Source organism: Tamandua tetradactyla, chromosome 7 (genome assembly GCF_023851605.1).
Source record: "Tamandua tetradactyla isolate mTamTet1 chromosome 7, mTamTet1.pri, whole genome shotgun sequence".
Classification (NCBI taxonomy): Eukaryota; Metazoa; Chordata; class Mammalia; order Pilosa; family Myrmecophagidae; genus Tamandua; species Tamandua tetradactyla.
The window spans coordinates 87,664,455-87,677,618 of NC_135333.1; the positions used below are offsets into that span (position 1 = coordinate 87,664,455).

The window sequence follows — 13,164 nt, forward strand, 5'->3', positions numbered from 1 at the left end:
TTGAATACAGCTGAAAACTCCAGATCTGGAGGTAAGCTGCAGATCTATGGTAGACAGCTTACGATCTGGTCAAAGGGGCTGGGCAGGCAGACTCCAGACAACCTGTGGGGCTAGCAAGTCCTGGCATATATCTCGACCCTTTAAAATAACACCTATCCTAAGCCCTGACATACTTTAGAATTCTCTCACTCCACCACCGCTCAGATAGACATGGGACTGAGAACTGAGACAGGCTGAAAAAGTACAAGACCAAGAGCAGTGGTCAGGTAAGGCAATTTAGGAGTTTGTGGTTGGGCACATTTCTGCTACTGATTATAGCCAAGGCACATTCACACTTATCAAAATCACTGAGGAAATAAAAGGACTGTGCCTGTATGTTGGTGTGAATGTGTTCATTCCTTCACACAGAGTTCCTAAATAGAGGGTATTTAAATAAAATAAATGGCTTAAAATCATGAAGCCCAGCTTTCTGGATGATTGGTAGGACTGCTAGGTATCCAGTATTGAACCTGACATGTAACTATAGCTTCTTCTCTGATGAAGTGAAAATTTAATAATTGTCTGGATAAATGTTCTTTATTTAAATATCATAATTTCAGATTTATCTTAATTTCCTATTGATACATCATCAGCAATGGTTTGAGGTACTCCATTTTTTAGTTTCTCTTTAAGTTTTTAACAACCTGTAAATACTTCAGAATATATCAATTAGAATGACCTCCAAATCCTTTTTTTGTGAAGAATCTTTTTGTAACAAGATTAATTTTACCCTCAATGTTAACTTTTTATAAGAAGTTTAAATATTAATGTTTAACATTTTCTGAATCTTACAGAAAGATTTTTTTTCAACTTCCCATCCACTGGTGGACTGTTATTTTTTTAGTATCAAGCCCTATTCACTGGTTATATATTTCTATAGTTAATTAAAGTTGTTCCAATAATATATTCTTCTGTTTTATACAATCTTAAATTTAAAAGGATCTTAGCAACAGATTTCAATTGTTAATCAAAAAAGGTTGGGAGAAACATGAGGAATTGCACAAAAATATTTGGTACAACATTTACATAGCTATGAAAGGAATTAAAATGAAGGGTCACTTCATTATAAGTCTTATAAAAGTCCATGGCAACCAGCCCTTGGCTGTGGGCTCCATTTCTCCGAGAACTCCTGGGCTGCCTGGCTTCAGCAGGAGGGACCAGCATCTTGAATAGACTGAAAGTAATCATTAAGTTGTCCCTAAGTTGTTTTTTTTTCCATCAAGGTTAATATTTCTACTCCCTATGCTATTTTCTCACGTCCCTACTAATATGTTTTCTAAATGGAAATCTACTGGTGTCAGGGTGTAAGTGCTTCCAATTTTCAATAATGTTTTACATTTAAAAATATATATTCTTATTTTATTTAATTTTATTAAATATAATCTGTAATTAAAAAAATTATCCACGGCAAGGCAGAGCATCTTTTGCAGGTATAACGAAATTCATAAATCGTTGATAACCACCCCCTAATATGGCAGCTACTGAATCTTAATGAGTATGAGAAGTGATAATTAACATTAGACTGTCATATCATGGTCCATGAAAGTTAACACAAATCTCTACCCTTAGGATGAAGTTTGGTTTTCCAAGCTATAAATATTTCCACCTTGGTGCTTGTTGACAGTCCCCGGAGCAAATCCATATAGACTGCTCAGCATATATTTAATTTCTTTTATTGAGATGCACAAAACTTAGTGCCCTCGTTCGAATCTATGGTGGACCCCAGAAAAGCCATGTCCTTTAATCCTCAATTCAATATTACTGGGTGGGAGCATTTTGATTGTTCCCATGGAAATGTGACCCACAAAATGGGTGGTAACTTTTGATTAGATGATTTCCACGGCGGTGTGTCTCTACCCATTGAAGGTGGAGTTGCTTACTGGGATACTTTCACAGAGGAAACATTTTGGAGAGAGTCCCTTTTTGTAGAGCCATGAGAAAGCCAGCAGACACTGCTGTGTTCACCATGTGCCCTTCCAGCTGAGAGAGAAACCCTGAACATCACTGGCCTTCTTGAACCAAGGTATCTTTCCCTGGATGCCTTAAATTGGACATTTCTAAAGACTTGTTTTAATTGGGACATTTTCTCAGCCTTAGAACTGTAAACTAGCAACTTAATGAACTCCCCCTTTTAAAAGCCATTCCGTTTCTGGAATATTGCATTCAGGCAGCTCACAAACTAGAACACTTGGGGTGATGATTCTCTTGAAAGTGGCTAAAAGAAGTCTCTGGAGAGTTTCTTTAAGTGTAGAATTGCTGACTTAGATTATTTAGGCCTGGACTGGTGCCTAGTACAAATATGTCTACTATAGAATATTGAACGTTTAAATGTACAATTTGAGCCCCAAGCAATAGAGACTGTGCATGCATGCTATCAACTGGGTGATGGTATCACTTAATAAGTTACTGGATATATACTTGTCCATTCAAATAAATCAACATACTCATTGAATATAAGACTTAGTTACTTAGATATCTAATTTATCCATGAAAATAACATGCAAGAAAGTGGTAGATACCAGCCAACAGAAGATAAGACCAAAAAATCAGGTAACTGATAAACAGGTGTGCCCAAAATTATTCTACTAAGGCAATGATAAAACAGAGGCTACCATGAATCTAAGTAACATCAAAAAAAACAGGCAAAAGCTGGTCATCCCTGATAAAAGAATCCCAGTGAACCAGACAACCTAATTTTAAAAAAAGACAACCCACTTTTAAAAAAAGGCAAAGGACTAGAGGAAACATTTCTCCAAAGAAGATATACAAATGGGCACTAAGCATCTGAAAAGATGCTCAACATCATTAGTTATTAGGGAACTGTAAATCAAAACCACAGTGAGATACTACATAACACCTACTAGAATGGCTATAATCAAAACAATGGGAAATAAGAGTTGGTGAGGATGTGGAGAATTTGGAACCCTTCATACATTGCTGGTGGGAATATAAAATAGTGCAGCTACTGTAGGAAACAGTTAAACATTATTTGACCTACCAATTCCACTGCTACATATACAACAAAGAACTGAAAACAGGCACTCAAACTGTTACACATATAAGCACATTCATAGCAGCACTATTCACAATAGCCAAAGAGTGGAAAGAACACACCTCTCCACAGACAGATGGATGGGTAAAGGAATATACAGTCACTGAAATATTATTCAGCTGTAAAAAGAAATTCGAAAACATTATGCTAAGTGAAATAAGCCACACAGGACAAATATGGAATGAGCCCATTTATATGAAATGTCTAGAATAGGCAAAGGCATAGAAATAGTAGGTAGATTAGAGGGTATCAGGGGCTGGTGGTGGTATTTCTTAATGGGTACAGAGTTGTTCGAGGTGATAAAAAATTTTGGAAATAGATAGAAGTGATAGTTGCACAACATTGTGACTATAATTAATACAATTTAAGTATATACTTAAATGTGGTTACAATAACAAGTTTTATTATATATATTTTATCAAAATAAAAAATATATAAATGTTTCTGCTTCATCAAGTGGTATGTTATTTCTTTCATTTTCACCTCAATACTTAAGACAGCAGATTAAAAAAAATTTTTGATTTTGAAGTCCAAAGCATGATCACATATGTGGATTGACAGAGTGTAGTAGAACTATACTTGACAGTAGAACTAGTTGGCAAGGCTTTTGTCACTGGAATTCTTAAATTCGGGTGTGTGTCAGAATCACTCTTCAGATCTAGTCAATCAGAATATCTGGGAATTGGGTCAGTGTGTGTATTTTAAATAACTGTGTTATTCAAATGCAAAAAGACAAGGATTAACATGCTAAAGGCTAGACAGGAGATCAGAATTAAAATCTTATCTAACTATACCTTACAGGATTCTGAGATTCTAAAGAATTTACTAAATCATAGCATTAGCGGTTAGAAACTGCAGACAAATAACCTCGCACGAATATGGGCACAAAAACTTTTGGCAAACTGAATCCAGCAACATATAAAATGTATTATTCACTATGATCAAGAAGTATTTCTCCCAAGAATGCTAGGTTGTTTTATTCTAACATCCAAAAATGAATTAATGTAATACAAAATTTTAATAGAATGAACAACAAAAATCACAGGTTCAGAGAAAGCTTTCAAGAAAATCCATTTTTCATGACAAAAAATCAGGAGAAGAAAAATTGTTATTTAAGCTGAGAAAGTACCACAGGATATTGGCAGGTGGTACTTTGAGATTAGCAAAAATATTTTAATAAACTTTAAAAATTGTCTCTGGGCAGTGCAACAGTGGCTCAGCGGCAGAATTCTCGTCTGCCATACCAGAAACCTGGGTTTGATTCCCAGAGCCTGCTCATGCCAAAAAAAAAAAAAAAAATTGCCTCTTCCTATCATAAAGTTAAAAAATATTAAAATCTCAGAAATTAAAGGAAATATAATGACTTTTTAAACTGTCCCAATTCTTTAAAGCTCATTAGGGAGACTACATTCATGAAGTTCATTATCTTGAATTTTATTAGTCTTTCAAAAGGCATCAAAAGGACCACTTAGATTTTTAGTCTTAATGCCGTATGTATTTCCCTGCTTTTTTGCATGCATGCATAATCTAGTAGAAAGCCTGGTAACCATCCAATAACCTAATAAAGAGAATGGCTAGAAAATAGTAAAAGGGCTCTGTCTTCACGCTCCCTATTCCTAAAGATCTCCCACCCGCTTCATCTGTGACCTATACTCAGTGTCCTCCCAACAATATCACCTACTTTTCACAAGGTTCCTCTGCCTAGTAGATAGAGGAAGGAGACAGGTGATAGGGTCTTCAAATAACCTACTTAGCCACTCCAACAGCCTTAGCCACTCCAGGTACTTCGGAGCCCATGCCTTCTTTTGTAAAGGCACCCAACCAATCGTCCAACCAACTGACCCTGACTGACCCGGAGATCTTAAGGCCATGCTGTTTAAATTACCATACCAGCTCTCCAAGTTCCTATCCTAACTGCCATCGTGAATTTTTTCAGCCTCCCCTATCTGCCTCCAGGATACCTGTATGTATTCCTGTCATGATCCTTTGTTGGTTATATGCTACAAATAACTTTGCCCTGTTAATTGTTTCTTACATCTTTTAAAGAAGAGAAATCCTTAAGTTCTAAACAGTCAAAATTGATCAATTTCTTCCTTTATGATTTGTTTACGTTTCTTAAGAAATCTTTAAGAATACATAAAAATATCCTGGTAATCCTAAAACCTCAGGAAAATGAATATAAAATGTAGAGACGCTCCCTCCCCAACTTTCAGAACCATTACCACTTGCACCATGGAGAAGTGCTGCCTGGACGAGAGGAATTATATCAGCAAATTTAAAAAACGGTTAGTCTTGATGGGGAAAAAGCAAACGGCCTTGCTCATTACCCATTCATGTATTCATTTAGGCACCGTCTATACTGCTTTTGCACTAGGGGAAGCCTACAATATGTATTGTCTGGTCCTTTACAGAAAATGCTTACTGACTCCAGGTCTTGATAAGCAACAGAAAGGAGTCATTAATGATGCTACTGGGGATAGTTTAAACTACATGCTAGAAGTTTCACACAAGAATAAACAATGATAACTGCCCCCACCAAGTACCCCAAAACAAGAAGTCCATTTGCACCTCAGTTCCAATGAATGTAGGACGAATATATAGACTAGCAGAAGTTGAATACGGGACCCATTCTTGATCCAATTTCACAAGCTGCTGAATACACTCTAAAAGCTCTTCCTTATCAAATACCTGTAAGAATGGAAAACATAATGAACGAAGGAATTTTCTCCTACTTAAAAAAAAAAAAAAGAAAGAACAATAAAACCAAGTATCATTTATTTTTTTTGGTGAACAATGCTCCCTCTGCCCCCCCAAAAATGGTGCTGGGACATACAGGAAAGAAAAGAAATTGGATCCCTCCCTCTTACCATACAGAAAAAATGAATTATTGTTGGATTAAGTACTTAAATGTGATAAAACATTTAATACTCATAATAAAATACAAAGTATCTCTGTAAACTTAAGGAAGGGTAGGATTTCTCAAACATAAAACAAATCATACAGGAAGAAACTGATCAGTTTTGACTATTTAAAACTTAAGGATTTCTATTCTTTAAAAGATGTAAGAAACAATAAACAGGGTGAAATTATGTGGAGCATATTACCAACAAAAGATCATAACAAGAATACATAAAAATATTCTGGAAATTAGTTAAGAGAGATAGATAATCCAATAGAAAAATGGACAAAAGGAAAGAGCGTTTTATTTTCAGGGAGAATAGATAAGTGACAGTATGGAAAATAATTTTAGCAGCTTCTACTCACTTTATAGAGCAGAGAAACATACTTTTAAGAGATGTGATACATTATCCAAGGTAGAAGCAAGTCAGAAACAAGCATATGCTAGAGCTACACACCACCACCCTCACTTGCTCAGGTCTCTGGTACTATTGTCTAGAGATAAGATTTAGTGGAAAGAACAAATGACTAGAAATTTTAAAATTGAATCCAATATCTGGCTCTGTCACTGTGACCTTGGGCAAGTCATATGACCTCTGTAGGTTTGAGTTTTCTTCTCTGTAGAGAGGCACCTACAAAGATTTACAATAATTATCTTCTTGACAGTAGTTCAGTGCTATGATTAAACAGAAAAGGAATGTGAATCCACATAACAGCTTGTAGCAGAGCTGATGCCCAACAGACAGATGTTACCTCCCTTTCCTTGGGCCCTATTTTAAGGTTTTGGCTAATGATCTGTCTATTACAGAACAATGAAACTAGGTAGAAACTAGGTAGAACAATAAAACTAGGACATAGTCCACTTAATTGACCTTAGTTTCCCTTCGGCTTCTACAATGCAGCCTGTCAAGGAGATGGGTGAATACAGGTTATAAAAATATGCAAGAATTAGTTGTGGAACAGACTGGCATGGGTCACAATTCCACAATTTTAGATTTTTACTTTTAACTAATTGTTGCAGTATGCTTAGAAATGTATTGCCATTTGTATATATGTCATTTTTCACAATTAAAAAAAAATAGGCAGGGGAAGTAAGAGCCCGACCATAGAGGAGCAGTTACTTAAATCTAGCTGAACCTAAACTTTCTCAAAGCACAGCTTGGACTAGGTTCCTGAAGATCAGATAGAGAGAATATATACAAGGAGAAAGTGACTTACTTAGGTTCAGAAAGGCAGCCTAGCCATGTCTCAGTCCCTTAAAGCAACCTAAATAACCTCCTACCTAAGTAAGAACTGAGGATCTAAATCTAACCTATTTAAGAATGAATTCTGCTTCATAAGAAACAATATTATAGCTAGGATCCAGGGAACATAAGTCACTGTTTTTAATATCCTTTTCTTTAAAGAAAACTTGGTTTAAAACATTTAAATTAATAAATCACTGCATACTTGCTAGCATCTAAAGCAATTAGGTAAAATACCCTGAAAATATCTGTGCTCACACCTTATTTTCCATTTTCGATATTACAATTTCACATGACCTTTAAATTTGATTTATTTTAGTTTGAGACAGATTTTCCTTCCTTATCCTATTATCTCTTACATGCACATTGATTCCTTTTAGATGGAGATAATGAAATAGTAATAATGAGGAATGACCAAATGATATTGGTTATTTTCTTGTAGTTTTATCTTACTAATTACAAAGTAGACCAGAAACAATTTAATGTTCGTACAATTTGTATTCTGAAATGATCTGCTCAGTGGTTAACTCATAGCAGCCCATTATAATAACAAAAAGAAACTTCAAAACTTACATACCGGCAAAGTTGTCCTCAGAGCAGATCGGTACATTCTATCCATGTTGAGGTTTGGCCGAAACAGGCGAATTTTATTATCCACTCCTCGAAATGCCTTCAAGCCTTCAAATAACTGACCACAAGAGAGAAATGAATCTTAGAAGGATAATTCAAGAAAAATAATCCCTGCGCTCAAAAGACTGACTTTCCTGCCAGTGCTCATGACACGGGAATGTTGACAGTGAGCTCCACTGGGGATCCCTAAATCGAGGGAAGCCAGCAGTTCACAGGGCTGGCTATAGACACTGCGATTAAAAAGAAATCCTTTTATTACCAGACTCTAGTGGGAACTCAGAGTTACTCTTTGCTTAGCAGAAGCCATAGTGCTAAAGGACACATCAGTGCAAATGGGAAGAAAACATCTCAAATCATGCATCATGGGTTAATGGCCTAGACGATGAAGGACCCCTGACCTTGCCCCTATAAAACTAGCATGGACCCTTTCATTTAATCTGCCTCAATCAAACTAGTAGATAATTCAGATGTGGCCAGAGCTGGTTCAGTCCTCAGAATCACAAAAACCAGGCAACTCAACACTGCACTATGTTAGGGCCAGTTTCATGTCCTCTTCCTCAAACCCAACACCATCCCAGGCATTAATACTAAGAAAGGATGAAGAAAAAGTTTAAACTAGGTAGATACCAATAAAAAGAAGGAAAAGAGAAAATCAGGAACTTTTCTGGAAAATTTTAACACAGGCTAAGTAACTGATAAACAGGCTGAAAATCAGTAAAGACACGAAATAACTGCATCACAAGAACAAATTACCTAATGAATTAGCAGAATCCTGCACACAGCACTTGCACAAAACATATTCTTTTCACACAGTTTCTACCCACAAGATTAAGAAATCAATACCAAAATATAGCTAGAAAATATCCACATACGTAAAACAAGAAACTCATTAATTAAATAAACTATAAATCAAAAAAGAAATAACACATGAAACAAAAAGATACAGGAAAACATGCCATGCAAATAAAGTTGGTGAGATTATATTATTAAATATAAAACACAATAGATTTTAAGGCAAGAAGCATTACTGCAGATAAAGAAAGTAACTTTATAAGGTTCAATCTTACTTCACAATTCTAAATTTGCACATACTTTACGTAGCTTCAAATACAAATAAAGGTTATATGATAATCTCATATATAGATGCAAAATATACAAAAAGATGATACAGGGCGGCGCGACAGTGGCTCAGTGGCAGAGTTCTCGCATGCCATGCCAGAGACCCGATTCCCAGTGCCTACCCATGCAAAACAAACAAACAAAAAACAACAAAACATAGCAAAAAATAAACAAAAATATGTATATAATATACATTACTAAATTGGATTTATTCCAGGAATGAGGGGGTGGTGGTGAAACATTAAAAAAATCAATGTTACTCATTATATTAAAAGCTTAGGTGAAAAAACTATGAGCTCATTAGATGTACTAAATACATCTGTTAAAACTGACATACATTAATGAATTTTTTATATCCAAGGAGGAAAGAGAACTTCTTTAAGTGTTAAATGGTATCTACAATAAAATTGCAGCAAACATTTCACTTGATGGTAAAATGTAAAAGCTGTCCTCTGGGAATAACATAAATTGCCTGCTGTAGCCACTTTAATTCTTCATTTTATGACCAGAATAGAAACAAAAGAGTAATAAAATAAGAAGCATAAGTTTTAGAAAAGAAAAAATTTTTTTATAGATCATGACATAAATGATATGATTAAATATGTGGAAAAGCAAAGAAAACTGACAGATGAATTTCTGGAATTAAAATGTAGGCAGGCTAACCTGATGCAAAATTATATTCTTTTGTAGTGCAGCAGTTAGAAAATGAAAATGCTATCTACAAGAGAATTAAAATACAGGAATACTTAGGGGGAAGAAATCTTGTTAAAGTAAAATACCTACAGTAAAAAGAAAATATAAAACTTTACTGCGAGTCACTGAAGACCTAACAAAATGTAGAAAGCAATTGTACATTCATGGACTGAAAGACCCTATATTACAAAGTTATTGATTCTCCTTCAATTGATCTATACATACATATTCAACATATGTAAATGAAAATCACATCAGGTCATTTTTATTTTCTTTTGACAAAGAGAATGATGAAATTCAATAAATTGATTCTAAAAGTTAAATGGAAACTAAATGACCCCATGGCACTTTTGAAGACAAAAATAAAGGAACAATGGAACAGAATAAAGATCCAAATAGAATAAGAGATCCAGAAATATGTGAGAGTCCAGCCCCATTCTCGCAGAACCTTGACAGTACTCAAGAGGTGGAACGTATACCCCTCCTTTTGAACTTGGGTGGGCCTTTATAACTACAGTGATAAACAGAGCATGGCAGAAGAGATGCTGAGTTCTTTTGAGCCCAGGACTTAAAAAGTGACAGAGCTTCCACCAGGCTCAGCCTCTTGAGACGCAGAGCTTTGGAGCCCTAAGTTGCCATGTTAGAAGTCTGGCTGCCTTGAAGCCACCATGCTAGAGAGAGCACATGGAGAAAGTGATGCCTGAAGTGTCCCAGCTTTATCAGCCACCGCTCTTTGTGTTTCCCAATCCGGACACCAGACACATCATGACTCCAATCCTAACCACTATCTGACAACAATCACATGAGAAATCCAAAGCAAGAACTGGTCAGCTAATCTAGTCAACCCCAGACTCATGAAAGATAATATTAAAATGATGTGGTATGAAACCATTAACTTTGTAACACAAACCAGCTCAATACAAAATATTTTTTGTCTTTATTTGTAAGTGGAACACAAACAACAGAGAAAAGTTCCATTTCTATTTAACAAAGGATAACAGTAATTTGAGATTTCTTTTTGAACTCCTTGGTAGTCACAAAAAATCTATAACGGCAAAACTAATGGAACTAGCATTCCAACTCATCTTAACAGATTACCAAAGAGTTTTCCAATGGCTGCCAAAATCAACCTAATTTTCAAAAGTGACACTAATCCTTCCTCATTTACTTCCTGCAGGTCAGTAATTCTCCAAGTGTGATCCTAGGAGCCGTAGTATCAACATGACCTAGGAGTTTGCTTCAAATGCCAATTCTTGGACTCTCTGCCCCCTGCACCTCCCCCCCAACCCCCGACATACACACACACACACACCAGAATCACAAATTCTGGAGGTGGGGCGAGATAATTCTGATACAAGCTAAGTTTGAGAATACTGCCAGGATTTGCCATTTTCCTTCTTTCAAATTTAAAAGTAGTTTAATTTCATTTAATCTTTATTATACCCTAAAACATAGGTAAGGCTGCTACCATTCCCATTTTATAAGTGAGGTAACTGGAGCTTGGAATTAATGATGAATGAACAAGTTACCAGACAGAGATGGTGGATTTTCTGTCCGATGCACTCAATGACCAATTCCTGAGACACCAGGGTTTCAAAGACAGAAAGAGTTTATCGCAAGGTGTGAAGCAGGAAATCAGATGGCCTATCGGCCCAAACACCTGGTTCTTCACACTGTCATAATTTTAATAGTTTCACAGTATCAGAAGATGGGCTGATTTTAGGATAATGAGCACAATGACTCCAGATGATGTAATTAGAGGTGATCTAATTATTGAGCATGCACAGATGGATTATATACTTAGTTACAGAACTTATGTAAGAAAATGGCAGCCTTAATATGCTAATGGACATGTTTTTAGTATTATAATAGGTGACATGTTGGTTAAAATGTCTAAGTAGTTAAAAGTAGTCTAAGCTACTGTGTGTATCAGGTGGGCTGATTTTGTTTACATCCAGTCTCAGATATCTGGATAACTCTGGACTTGGGGTGGGTTAGTTCTGAGCTGACTCAGGACCCTTCATTAATAAACACTTGGGGCTGTCTTAAGTGCTCATAAGACTCTAAAAGTTGAGAAAACAGATAAAATGGATATAAGTGAAGGTTAGGTACAAGTTGAATGCTAGTCACAAGGTTTTTACAATCACAAGGGCACAAGGTAAAGACTGTACAGTCATTATCAGAGATCAAGGGAGCTGGATTACAGTTCAGAGATTTCAGGTATTTCCTTCTGTCTATTCCAATATACCAGAAAGTAAAAAGGAATATCTATATAATGAGTCAGTTATCAAAATCATCCCTTAAATTCTAACTTCTTGGTTACAAATGCGTCCAAATTGACACAGCTAAAAGAGCTGAGAATACGCACTCAGATCTCTAAGTTCAAACTTTTTTGTGGCTGTATGTGGACAGCAAATGTTTTCAAATCATTTGCATTTATACTTTTGAACAAGTTAACTGAACAGGCTTAACTAGAAATGTTAGTGTATATATTTACAGATGTCACAGGAATTGTAGCTTGGCTCACAGAGACCTGCATTGGAACTTTGGTTTAATCACTTACTGTTGTAATCTTAGGCAAGGAACTTAACCATTCTGAGCCTGCTTCTATAATTGCCTCAGGGTCAATAAGAATGGCTAATATTAATTGGACTTTCAATATATACAAGTCATGGCTATATATGCTTAAATAAATGATCTTATTTTACTTTTACAACACTATACATAACATTGTGATTATTCCTATTTTACTGATAATGAAATTGAAGTACAAAGTGATCAAATTTCCCAGGTCTCAGAGATCTCTAGAGAACAAGAGAACCAGAATTTGAACCCAGGATGTCTGACCCCAGAACTGGAATGCTTAACCATAGGCGTTTTCATTTAAGAGAACTAAATGAGTTGACCCATCTTAGGTACTCAGTACCGTACTTTGCACATTGCAAGATTCAATGTTTTTCATCATTTTCATTATGAGTATTTACTGTCTTTTAATCCCTATGAAGTAGAGTGTGGCTTATTTCCAGCATGTGTAGAATTCTGGGGATAATGTTGAACAATCTAAAAAAGGAGCAAAATTTAATGAGCATTGAGGGAATGGGGAGCATATTGTGCAGCCAGCTAAATGCATCCTGAGAACAAGCAGGGAAAGAATTCTTCTCTATGTTCATAACTCATTCTTGAAGGAGGACATTATTTGCATGCCCCTTAACATATATAAATACGTTATATATGCTAGTCATAAAAACATCCATTAAAATCTAACCATAATACTATATTCGATGACCCCGATGACCCCTTCTCAATCATTAAAATATCTGAGAAAAGAGCCAACACAGTAAAATATTAACCATACTAGTTTTTAAAATTTTTTTAAATGCTGTATGGTGGGGGTCATATTTCATTCTTTGCCCACATGAGTAGCCCGTTGTTGCAGCACCATTTATTGACTTTTTGTTTGTTTGTGTGGGGGAAGTGTCTGGGCTGGGA

The 13,164-nt window shown here is 35.8% G+C and overlaps 1 protein-coding gene across 1 annotated transcript in view; it reads right to left on the reverse strand.

Moving 5' to 3' along the window:
* BCAT1 (branched chain amino acid transaminase 1) overlaps positions 1-13,164 on the reverse strand; it is a 168,394-nt gene that overhangs the window by 135,273 nt on the left and 19,957 nt on the right. Inside the window, exons 4-5 of the mRNA XM_077168221.1 lie at positions 7,811-7,921; positions 5,660-5,779 (exon numbers count right to left, since the gene is read on the reverse strand). Coding sequence (XP_077024336.1) covers positions 5,660-5,779; positions 7,811-7,921 — 231 coding nt within the window. The remainder of the gene's footprint in view (positions 1-5,659; positions 5,780-7,810; positions 7,922-13,164) is intronic.